General features: G+C 39.2%; 1 protein-coding gene across 1 annotated transcript in view; it reads left to right on the top strand.

The window, feature by feature from the left end:
* The window catches only part of LOC145765491 (transcription initiation factor IIB-like), a 30,270-nt gene extending 19,553 nt beyond the window's left edge, over positions 1-10,717 (top strand). Inside the window, exons 5-6 of the mRNA XM_082577320.1 lie at positions 6,894-7,065; positions 7,374-10,717. Of these exons, the coding sequence (XP_082433446.1) occupies positions 6,894-7,065; positions 7,374-7,507 (306 nt within the window). The 3' untranslated portion in view covers positions 7,508-10,717. The remainder of the gene's footprint in view (positions 1-6,893; positions 7,066-7,373) is intronic.
* The last annotated feature ends 2,134 nt before the right edge of the window (positions 10,718-12,851 follow it).

Genomic DNA, 12,851 nt, shown 5'->3' with positions numbered 1-12,851 from the left:
AATCTTTGCGTCTATTGCCAACTGCCACTACTACAATAATAATCTCTCATAATCAACGCATAAAAATAGTTTATGCAAAGTACACCACTATTTATCGGAATGGCCTGTTTCGGCTAGTCCGATTGGGCTAGTCCGATACGGCTACAGCCCGATTCGGCTAGTTCCCTATTTGGCTACAGTCTTTATCAGTTAGTTTCCTATTCGGCAATTTTTTGAAAATCCAACGATAATTCGACAAAATCCTTCTGTAAATCCAACGACGCCTGTTTATTTAGAGAATTTTGTATTTTATTCCACAATAGGCTATCGTTTCTTTTGCATTCTTGCATTTTATCCAGTGTTTACTTTTGAGTGCCTTCCCAGACGGCAAAATCCGTCATTTTTGTTGTCTGGGTTCGTTCAAAATATGTGTTTTACATCAAAACAACATTTTTCATGATTAACAATACAGGTTAATGAGATAAACAGAAGTGTTTTGTTAGTCGTTCGAGTGTGTTATTGTTCAAAATCATAAGCGCCTAACTGTTTTTTTGGCCGTGGGGGCGAAAGCGTGTTTCATCAGCAGCAACGTAAATTCAGCAAATGTCACGCAGATGGATGACGTAATTATGCCGTCACACTAGGATTGCTTTTATTGCCACACTCGGAGTTATCGCTACGTTCGACCTACCGTTAATTCATCATCATCATCATAATCCATCGTCGGTTTGTTCCCCACTAGTGGGGGTGGCCGATTGTTTCCGCGCAGCAATTGTTTTAATCCCTTTTCTCCATTTCACCCTGTCCCTTGCATCTTCCTCCTTCAGTCCTTAATTATTATAAACAAAACTCGACCACTTCGGTTAAGCAAACACATGACATGCGTTAGCTAGCGGTTGATGGACTGCGACTCTTTAAGCTAAGACTGCGACTCTTTAAAACGAAAAGGTTTACTAAAAGGTACACTGTAAACGGAATGACAATGTTTTGAAAATGGAATGCAAATACTAACTTGATCATACGCTTGAAAATATACCTGTTAAAAGTAAAATCATTCATGTTTACATCAATTCAACAGCAGTCACCTTGAATAAATTTAAAAGTTGCTGACATCCGTAAACACAAAATAGCCCTTGAAAAATAGTTCCGGGGAGACGTTTAATTAAGTTTTTGACTTGACATTGCTCCCTTTTCTCTACAACATTGCAACTTATTACTGACCTGCTTTCAATTCGCTATAAAACGCCCGTTTTCGCGTTGCAGATGAAACAAAAGATGCACATATTCCGCCTTTGATCGGGTTTTTATGGCAACGGTCGTGTGTGCGCCATTCAGTTTGCGTGAGTCCGTTACTGCGTTGATTACGGTATGCGGCGTGTGCGCAATGCGGTTTGTACCAGCCCTTGTTGCGTTGGTTAGTGGTTACCTCGGGCCGAGACTTCAAGTTCATTTTCACAGCGAGCGATTCACTGGGCACCGCGCAATTCACAGCAGTGCAGAGGTTTCGACTTTCGAAAGCGACATCAAGTCTGTTTGCAAGCTCATAAAGCTAAACGCACGCTCCATCTACGTGGCAAATCATGTTTTTCTTTTGGGTGCATTCAACATCTGATGACATTGAATCGACACAAAATGGTAGATTTTTGCCATGTCCCCGGCAGCAAAATCAATCATATTTACATTGATTCAACGTCTGCAGACGTTAAATCAATGTAAAAATGACAGATTTTGTTGTCTGGTGTGGGATTGTAGCATCGCTACTCGTTCTAGTGATTATTTATTGCGAAGCTGTTGCGGTTTGCATTCAAAAAATGTTTTCCTGCTGCCGATCGCTAGTTCATCTATTGTTTTATGTATCAATACAGCATAAAAAGTTGCCCCCACGCAGAAATATGCGTGGGGGCCAGCCCCCCACGGCTTAGGCGCCTATGTTCAAAATACATGTAAAAACTTACATACGAGTTATTAATTACGGAGATAGCATAAATTTGATGCTCTAAAACAAAGTCATACATTATCATATATAGTCAAAGTGGCAAATGCGCGGACGGACAGTTTTTACGATAATGCACGGTCCATCAATTTAGAGAATTAACCGGCGGTAAGTATTAACCGGCGATTCAATTCGATAATATCAAACCTCCATCTTTACACTCTGACTACAAAAAAAATTGGGCCTATATCACGTGAAAGTTACGAGTAATTATGCATTGATTTCAACGACCTAATTTTTGGGCAAAATCAACTTTACAACCGGTTTTGCGAACTTTGATCTTCCGCTTTGCAAGGCAACTTGATAGTTACTTTGAACTTTAGTCCAACGTAGAGTGGTTTCACTTTAACCTGAATAAAAAAATGTCTACTTCTGGCTTTCTTTCCCAATTAAAATCATTAATCAGCGCATTCGAAAAGGTTTTCCAGAATTTGTTATTGCTTTGTGACAAGCATTTCTATGGTAAACAACTTTACCTCGCTTCCCACTTTTTTCTCAGTTTTTCTCTTTTAAATACCGGCGCGCGTAGTCTTGCTCCTCCGTCAAGGGGTGGTAATTACACGCGATTCATTGTGACGCAACCAAAGGCTTTAATTTATCACATGGCTCACCCAGACAGTAAAATTCGCCATTTTTACATTGATTTAACGTCTGCAGACGTTGAATCAATGTAAAAATGACAGATTTTGCCGTCTGGGAAGGCACTCAAAGGTAAACACTGGATAAAATGCAAGAATGCTAAAGAAACGATAGCCTATTGTGGAATAAAATACAAAATTCTCTAAATAAACAGAAGGCGTCGTTGGATTTACAGAAGGATTTTGTCGGATTACAGAAGGATTATCGTTGGATTTTCAAAAAATTTCCGAATAGGGAACTAACTGATAAAGACTGTAGCCAAATAGGGAACTAGCCCAATCGGACTAGCCAAATCGGACTAGCCGAATCGGGCTGTAGCCGAATCGGACTAGCCCAATCGGACTAGCCGAATAGTAGCAGACCCCTATTTATAGCAGGTAGTTCGGTCTAGTAACTTCGAGAAGGTTACATAATGTTAGTAGTAGTAGTCCAGTTTTAATCCGGTGATGTCCCCGTTACCGAGGGTGGTCGGATTCACCTCCAAGTGCCCCAATCGTCTTCACACCCTGCCTCCACATCGATCTGTCTAGCGCGTCCTCTCTTGTCAAGCCCACCTTGCTACTTTCTTCCTCAACTTGCTTTTTCCACGTTTTCTTTGGTCTTCCTTGTTTTCTACGACCCTCCACTCGCAACTCCAGCGCTCTTCTCAAAACATTATCTTCATCCCTTCTCAAAACATGCCCATACCACCTCACTCCATTCGCTTTCGCCAACTTATCAACACTCTCATTCAACCCAAGCGAGCTCAGAAGTTCTTCGGTATTCCTTTTGTCCATCAGCTTTACACCACACATTGCTCTCAGCATCGCTCTCTCAGTTCTTCTTAAAATCGCCAATTCGTTTTCCCGTAAGCACCATGTCTCACTTCCGTACAGCATTGCAGATCTCACACAACTAGTATAAATTCTTCCTCTCATTTTCAACGGAAATCTTCTACCACATAACAACTCTCGACACTCTCTAAATTTCACCCAACCAAACCTTACTCTTACAGTCACTGCCGCTTCACAACCACCACTGGCATTCAATCTATCTCCTAGATAGCAAAAGGCATTTACTGATTCAACTTCGTCATTCAGCTTTTCAACAGGACCAATCATTCCTTCCTCAATCTTCTTGCATCTTTCACATTCAAAACCATCTCCAGATCTGCATGTCACTCTCTTCATCTTTGCACATCTTCCATGCACCCATTTCTTGCATTTCGTGCATGTAACAGAATTTGCCATCACTCTTCTTCCGCAGACGCCACATGGGTCAATTTTACTCATTGTGATTTCCCCTTCCGTTCCGCTTATTACGACCTTTGTCTTTTTGATGTTCACACGCATACCTTTACATTCAAACGATTCCTTCCACTTCTCAAATTTCCCTCTCAGACCTTCCATTGTGTCACTCAATAAAACCAAATCATCGGCGTACAGTATTTCCATTAATGAATCTTCTCTTACACATTCGGTAATTACATCAATCACAATGGCAAAGATTAGAAGAGAGAGGACAGAACCCTGGTGTACACCCACCTTCACCGAAAACTCGTCTGAGAGGGCAGATCCAACGCGAACTCTCGTCCTTGCACCGTCGTAAAGACCCATTACGGCTTGCACGAGAGCTTCTGGCATGTCTTTTTTTCTCATTGCCCATGCCATCACTCTTCTTGGAACTCTATCAAACGCCTTTTCCATGTCCACGAAACACATGTACAAGTTCTTACCCTTGTCTCGATATTCCTCTTGCAACCTTCTCAAAATAAAAATAGCATCTGTCGTTCCCTTCCCAGGCATAAATCCACACTGCATCTCGTCCAGCTTCACCACAGATCTTATTCTATTCTCCAGCACCCTTTCCACTACCTTCATTGCATGCTCCAACAGTTTTATTCCCCTATATGACCCACAATCCATTACATCACTTTTTCCCTTGAAGATGGGTATCACCACACTCATCTTCCATTCATTTGGCATTCCTTTTCCATCTAACACACGTTGACTGATTTCCTGCATTGCTTTCAATCCTGTCTCTCCACTTGCGCGTATCATTTCCACAGTGACTTCAGAATGGTCCAGGAGCCTTCCCCGATTTCATTTTCTTCATTGCTTGCGTCACCTCCTCTTGAGTAACTCTCTTTAATGGACCTGCTACCACGTCGGCTTCAACATTTTGATCCCAATCGTTTTCCTCGTTCATTATCATCTCCCTATGTTCTTTCCAAATTCTTCCACGATCTTTCTCACTGAAACCAAGTTTTCCATCCCTTCCTCTAATACAGTGGTTCTCAACTGGGGGTCCGCGGACCCCTTGGGGTCCGTGAAGCGATTTCAGGGGGTCCGTGAAAGCTTGCGAGTTTGCAGCATGATTGATAAATTACGAAATGTAAAAATTGGTTGGTTGTGCTTTATTTGTGTATTAGGCTACCGTGATTTTCAAACTGTACTTCCCAACGAACCGGTGCGATGTCCTTTGAAAGTTCAAAGGTTTGGTTTCTAACTAAAAAAATATCATAAATGAATTAATTTTTTAATAAGGCCATGTTCAACTTAATTTTTTTGAGACAGTAGTCTATTGGTCAATGCTTAACTTAGAAATACAAACGTTGGTCAGCAGTCTATCACCACTCACAGTTTTGCGATGACAAAGATTATAACGAATTAATATTGATTAGAAACGAAAAAAGGAAGAAATTGTTTGTAACGGTCGCAAAATTCTATTGGTTTTTGATAAAATTTATAGAAAAACATCAAATCAACATAATTATAGATTATATAGCCTACTGATTTTTGATGTGCCAACATAAAGCTCATAACATAATTTCTCTAATGTCATCAATATAAGTCATAAGTGTGTCGCGAGTTCACCAAATTCTTTAAAGTGTGTCGTTTCGAAACTCATAAAACATTTGATTCCATTATAATTATAGGAAAAGCGATATACCAAAATTTCAAATAAATTTTTTTTGGGGGTCCGCGACCGCTTCGAAGGTACCAAAAGGGGTCCGCCAAAACAAAAAGGTTGAGAACCACTGCTCTAATACATCGTCCACCATCTACATTTTTCCCATCCCGCTTCATAACCTTCATAAACTTATATACTTCGTTAGGACTGTTTTTTAATTTGGTCAATTCCTGCTCAGCTTCTTTCTTCATAGCTTTTGCAACTATTTTCTTTGCCCGATTTTTCAATTGCTTGTACTTGAGCTTAGTTTCTTCTGATCTATTTCTGCACCAAGCCTTGTATGCGACTTTTTTCTCCCCAATTGCTTCCCTCACCTCTTCATTCCACCACCACGTATCTCCTCGATCCATCCTGCCTTTTGTTTTCCCACAAACTTCATCGCAAGCTTGCAGAACTCCATTCTTGAAGGATCCCCATACATCAGTCACATCGTTGTGAACAAGACTTTCAACTCTCCTTTTAAACCTTTCTCTTGTGTCGGCATCTTCTAACTTCCAAACTTTTCTTTTGATCACCCTTTTTTTATTTACAGGTTTCTTGACCTTTCTTGTCCAAATCGATAACCACCAACCTATGCTGAAGTTCGCATGGTATCGCTTTCACATCTTTGATCAGTTTTCTGTTTTTCCTGCATACCAACCCAATAACATTGGTAAATAACAATAACATTGAATTAAAATTAATAATAACATTGATGTAACATTGGTATGCATAATATGCATACCAATGTTACATCATAAGAACTCATTGTTCTGTTAAGTTGCACTACACGTAAACAAGCAAGTTAAAAACGCTTCCAGATTTGCACGTAGGGTAGAATGATCTAGAAATACGTCACATAATAAAGATTTTGCAATCCAAGATCTACTGGTAAACATCCTTATGACGTTATTACAAACTACGTCTGGCAAAAACAAAAGAATATTCCAGATTTGCATGTTACAGAATGATCTGGAAGTACGTTACATAACAAAGAATCGCAATCAAAGGTTACTTCAGGTCAATAACCGATAATAACACATCGCACAAGAATTTTACAATCAAAACAGCACGTTCGGTCAAGATACAAAGTAGCCCGTCGCGAGGCTTTGCACAATGATTGTAACATATATTATCCCCAATGTTGATTAGATATTTAGCTGATTAGTGTAGACAAATCTTTCAGTGTTTCTAAATGACAAACGATCATGTGAATATTGTTCTGATTACAGACTTTACTGAACGTGTAGTTTCTTGCTTGATAGACCATTTCATGGGCAGCAGTCCAGTTTTATTCCAGTGTTTCCTCATCACCGAGAGTAGCATTTAACAAAACTTCATACGTTTTCAGTCGCGTTTTTGCTCGAATCTAACCCTGCCGAATTACGTGCAACGTGCCGCCACTTACATTGCCCGCGAAGCGGAGGATGCTGACTTGGTCTCCGGGAAGAGCCCCATCTCTGTCGCCGCTGCTGCTATTTACATGGCTTCACAAGCATCAAATGAAAAGCGATCTCAAAAAGGTAAGGCTCTTTTATGAGGAAACAATTATTTCAGCGTAAAATGACAAATGTGTGATTTTTGTCGTATTCAAGCTAATTTCCAGTGGTAAAAAAATTAGTTTACGTGGATGGGAAGGCAAGGGGGTCAATCTTTACATCCACCTTTAAGCGCGCCAGTTTTAGTGACTTTCCAAAAACGCTTCCACGGTGTCACATGCTTTCGATAAATATCGAATTTTTGGCCTACTTAGTCGTTGAACTGTTTCCAATTGCTATATTTTTGGTGAATAGCCTCATTCAATCTGGTTTTTGCTATATTTCTGTTACAGAAATCAGCGAAATTGCTGGCGTGGCAGAAGCGGCCATTAGCCTGACTTATAAGCTGATGTATCCTCAAGCTAAAACCCTTTTCCCCGACGATTTCGATTTCCACATTCCCGTGGTACATTTGCCCACATTTTAATGTTGATTGTGAGCTAGTCTGTGCTGGGATGCAACCGCTTTGTGTGAACTTATTGGAAATTTAAACCTCCGCGAACCGTTTGTTGACAAGCCTATGCAATAGGCCTGTGTATAACTAATAACTATATTTTCGACATAGGCTGCCATTCGTGAAAGAACGTATGGATGTATTTGAATCGGTGTCCGACAAATTGTTCGTAAGCAATTGTTCGTAAAGTAATTGTTCGTAAGCAATTGTTCGTAAAACAATTGTTCGTAAAATTAATTCTTCGTAAAATAATTCTTCCTAAAGCATTTTTTCGTGCATGCAGTTAAAATTTGATGTATACGAAGAAATGCTTTACGAAGAATTCATCATCATCATAATCCATCGTCGGTTTGTTCCCCACTAGTGGGGGTGGCCGATTGTTTCCACGCAGCAATTGTTTTAATCCCTTTTCTCCATTTCACCCTGTCCCTTGCATCTTCCTCCTTCAGTCCAACTTTTACGAACAATTGCTTACGAACAATTGCTTTTTGAACAATTGCTTACGAACAATTTGCCTGTAAACCATTTGAATCTTATCATATGTTGTAATTGAATCAGCATTCGCTGACTGAATGCAAACTAACTGTTCTTTTTTTTGAGTACCGCGATTCAACTAGGAAATTTAAACAAGTGTTGCAGTATACTCTGTTTTTTACGTTCGATATTATTGAATATATCATTTTTTGGACTTTTGGAGTGTGCCAGTTTTAATTCGGTGGTATTCCGTTGTCGAGGTGGTCATAGTTAAGCGTACCGGAACCGGTTTAATCGGCATGCCGACCTGATCAGAGAGTCCTTCCTTTTCCCTTTCTGGTGTTGGACAGTAATTGGAAACGGACAGATTACTTGCCTAGAAAGGTTCAAAAATAGTGCGTTGAAATATTATATGTACTGTATTTACTATTTAGCCTGTGAAATAGATCCTACCCTTCACGGGCAGGCCACAAAGGTTGTGCTTCCTGGTGCACTCCTTACAATCAAAATTTCGGTCATTATTTCAAAATATTTATTCAATACTACTGAGCTGTAGTGGTAAATAAAGACGAATCATTATTGGCTTCTTCACAATGTAGGTATTAACCAGGAATGGAGGAACCATTTTAAAAGTAGGTGGGCCCAAAGGCGCAGCAGTCAAAGCCAATCCAACTGCTGGGGGGCTTCGCCCCCCAGACCCCTCTTAGCATTGCTGCATTCCAAATACTTTATATCATTTATACATTGAATTTTCGTGATTGCCTTTCGTACCAACAAGCAAAAAGTTTCCATTTTTGGGCTCAATTTGGCCAAAACAATTATCAAATTGTTAAATTGCCTTATAGTGATAAAGCTTTGGTTGAGAGTTTGCTATGTTGAACCATAGAGAAATAAAACATAGAAACCTTAGCGGGTTTAACATACTTTATTACACACAAAAAATATAACAATTAAAATAAACTCAAACATTTTCGACACGTACGTGTGTCCTCATCAGGAATCAACACATACATTGGTATGTCAACCAGACATTTGTTGACAAGGGCCGGGGAGCACTTAAACCCAAACCTAACAACTAAAAGTGCAATTAAACAGCATATTGCCTCCTGTGAAACGTGCACCTTGACAATGTCTCGATCGGCCAATTTAAAATCATCTCTCGAAGCAGATCTGATTTTCAGACTAAGATCATGCAAGCCTTAAGAATCAAACGTAACAATCCATCTCTCAACCGGCAGTTATTCGCCTGTGGCTCATCGTTCCTTTTGTGTGTGTTCTAATTGTTTGTCCAATGCATGTAGTCTACACCTCATGTGATCTGTTTCCCATCGCATTATTTACTCGTAATCATTCTCGTATTATTTGTTCAGTTTGTGCTTTTCAGTCCAGAGTGTCGTTACAGTGCAAAGTCAAATTTATCTTCCGATTTTTCATTTTATGTATATTGCAAATTTAATTCTTGATGAGGACACACGTACGTGTCGAAAACGTTTGAGTTCATTTTAATTATATTATAATCTATTTTTTGTGTGTAATATAGTACAGTATGTTAAACCCGCTAAAGTTACTGTTTTATTTTTCTATGCTTTATAGTGTTGTACAAAATATGGCGATGAACACACAAATAAAAAAAAACAATACACACACAGTTGTAATACCACCTGGAATAAATAATCTGCAGCATTATACAGTAGGCTGTGCGCATATGTAACAGGCGCAGCACCAATATGCAAATATAATACTGGCATCAACAATGCACAGCTATTTACCACAAAGTTTCAATACCAGAAGTACTGGTACTGGTATATACACATATTTAAAAGTTAGCAAAGTTATCCGGGAGTAAGAGCCTGCAGTATTATGTGCATACACAACAGCTGCACCACCAATATACAAATATAATAATAGGCCTACTGGTATCAAACAACAACAAGGTTCCTTCAACTGTCACTATATAGGTGACTGTAACTGTATTACACTTGAAATTTTTTTCTAAAAAGTTAATAATACGATCATTGAAAGCAATAAATTCTTGGCAAATTGAGATGAGATCAACCTGATCGATCAAGTTTTTGTAAATGTGTTCAACTGTTCATCCTATGGTTCAAGTGCTCTTGGGTTAATCTGCTTTTTAAGTAATTTTTCACCAGTCTATGGCAAGAAAAAAACCTTTTTGCAGTAGCATTAAACACACGGATTTTCAGGTAAAACTGTATTAGTTTTGATAGAAATATGTAAATGTTTTATCTATTTTAACAGCTTTAGTTCGTTTTCGAAACAATTAACATCAATATCCCCATCTAGCCTGGTTTAAGTGCCTTTTCGAGACAAAGTTGCTGCATCCTCTACCCTTGCTGCAGTTAAAATTACTTTCTCTATATCACAAAAAACTGCAGGCTATCTTGGTCAAATCTTTCTCTACCTTTTCTAAAGTATTTGGCTTTCAAAAGTGTGTGGGCCAGGCCCACCCAGAAAATAAAGTAGGTGGGCCCAGGCCCACGTGGTTCCTCCATCCCTGGCATTAATGACCTGTTTTAGCGTGATGCTGCGAGTTTGCTGTGTTAATAGCGATATACACTTGCTTTCGGAACACAGTTCCCTAGTGTGCTATGACGAATGATGTTGAAGTCGGTGTGTTGTTGCTTTATGCGGTCCTTATTTTTGGCTTAAGGTTGCTGTCTGTTGACTGTCAAATAAAGCTGCCCTTTACAAAAAGATAATAATACCATAATATTGGCAGCGACAAGTGGTGGTTTTGAACGAGATTGAAGCATACGGAACGAAAGAGTAACATGCCGATTATGTTACTAACAGAAAATTAAGTACGGTAGAATGATAAAATAACTGCGACACGGTCATTATAACCCAAATGACACAGACGAACGAATAATATTTCCTAACCTATTTAATTGTGTAGGGCGGTAGGCTACTTGTTTTCAAAATATTTTAAAGAATTATTCAGGCTTGGATGGATGTTGGCTGTCTAGATATAGTCAAGTCGTTGAAGCGAAAAAAAGGGCCGAACCTTGACTTAATTGGTGTAAAGCTGAAACTTTGCACATTGTTTCTGTTGATTATGTACATTGACCAAAAAAAAATCCCCGTGAAAATCTTTTGGTGAAAAAAAGTTATCCGCCTTTTTTGAAAATCCGCCATTTTTTTTTCTCAAATTGGCGGATAAACAAAATTTGAATATTTTTTCGAAGTATCGTCATACTATGGCTTCTTTAAAATATGATATTATCATTGTCACAATTAATCAGCAAGTAGGTACTCAATAACATCTATATTTGACTTTAAACAAAGTGACATTAACAAAATATTATATAATAGCCTGCCGGTACGATACTGTATAATAGTTCCAAAAACGATAATTTTGTTCACTTATCCTACAGTCAGGTAATTATATGGTTTGACCCCAAAAAATTGCTACAAAAGGTTTTCCAAAGTTTTTTTCTAGTAGCCTATATTTCATCAGGAATAATATATTAAAAATCTAGGAGCATCAGAGCACCGGAAAGTTGTCATTTTCAAGATGGCCGCCAAAACAGTATAATGACAATAATTCACTTAATATTCATGCTAGACCTCTAATTCTGGCGTCTATCCCTAGGTTTAAGGTAGTAAGGAATTCAATAAGACAATTCAAAATGAAATTAACTAATTGGTTTAATGGAAAGACTTGTATGAAAGAAAACCAATAGTGAAGCACTGGCAGTAGGCCTACAAGAATCGCAGACCACTTATTAAGTTATTTACATTCAGTTGCTTAAAAAGTCCTGGTCATCATCTTCATCCAGTAATGACTCATTGTACGTATTGTCACAGGCATCAAGTTGCACTGTCCACATGCTGAGGTACAGGGTAGATTATTCTGCCTACAGCTACACCTGGCAGTGCTACAGGCAGTTGTGCAGTTGCAGTGGATAATCTATAAGAAGGAATCTGGGGCCGCATTCATGTCCGACCCTGTTGTCACAAACTGACTGCCTTTCAGTTTCCAACCCCACCCGTAAGTTTCCATATCACTCTTCTGTCCTAGCCAGACCATTATTTGGTAGTAAACCCTTAGACGGTGAAACTTTGTCGATGACTCAGTAGGTGGTAGGCGTTCTGGTGTCACAAATGATTGGGAAGGGACTACTTTTTTTCTTAGTACTCTGTAGTGCAATGACGAGAGGGAATCCGTCCGAGTGCCCCCAAAATCACAGCCATCGCTTGACAATCTTTGTTCACAATGGATGCTGCTGTCTGCTTTGGAAGAAGGAAGTAATTGGCACAGTCTTTCAGAGTAGCATCCCCCTTTACCAGCTTGTGAAACACAGATTTTCTTACCCACACCAAAGATTCTTGATGTTGTGTCACATCCAGTGTAGGCATATAGAAAAAGTAATTGGGAACATAATTCTTCACCTATCACCATTTTAGATACACTTTGTCAGCATTTTCCTTGTCGAAACGAAAATATAGATCTTTGTTTGCTTGTTGCGCATAATGAAGAAGCAGGACCAACAGAGCTGTGTCTTCTCCAATCAACGTTGTCGAGTGTGACACTGCATTAAGAACAGTAGCCTAGCCTTCACAATCGGAACATCAGCATCCCCTGGGGCATTGATCACTTCGCAGCCTTTAGACTACCCCGAAATGTTTTACTGATCAAGTCGATCATTTTTTTGTTTGTTTATGTTCTTGTACATTAACGTCATCCTCGGCCACACCATTCACAATAGTGCTCAGGGTTTGATCCTGAGAAAAAGGTACATAACCAGCCAGTGATGTCTTCTGCGCTTCATTGGCAAAGCGGAGTTGCACGATTTCAATCCTAGTCTTCTTTGTGATGTTG

This window comes from Aplidium turbinatum, chromosome 2 (genome assembly GCF_918807975.1).
Source record: "Aplidium turbinatum chromosome 2, kaAplTurb1.1, whole genome shotgun sequence".
In the NCBI taxonomy this organism is placed as follows: Eukaryota; Metazoa; Chordata; class Ascidiacea; order Aplousobranchia; family Polyclinidae; genus Aplidium; species Aplidium turbinatum.
Note: the sequence above shows the minus strand (reverse complement) of the source record. Positions and strands in the feature narration are given on the sequence as shown.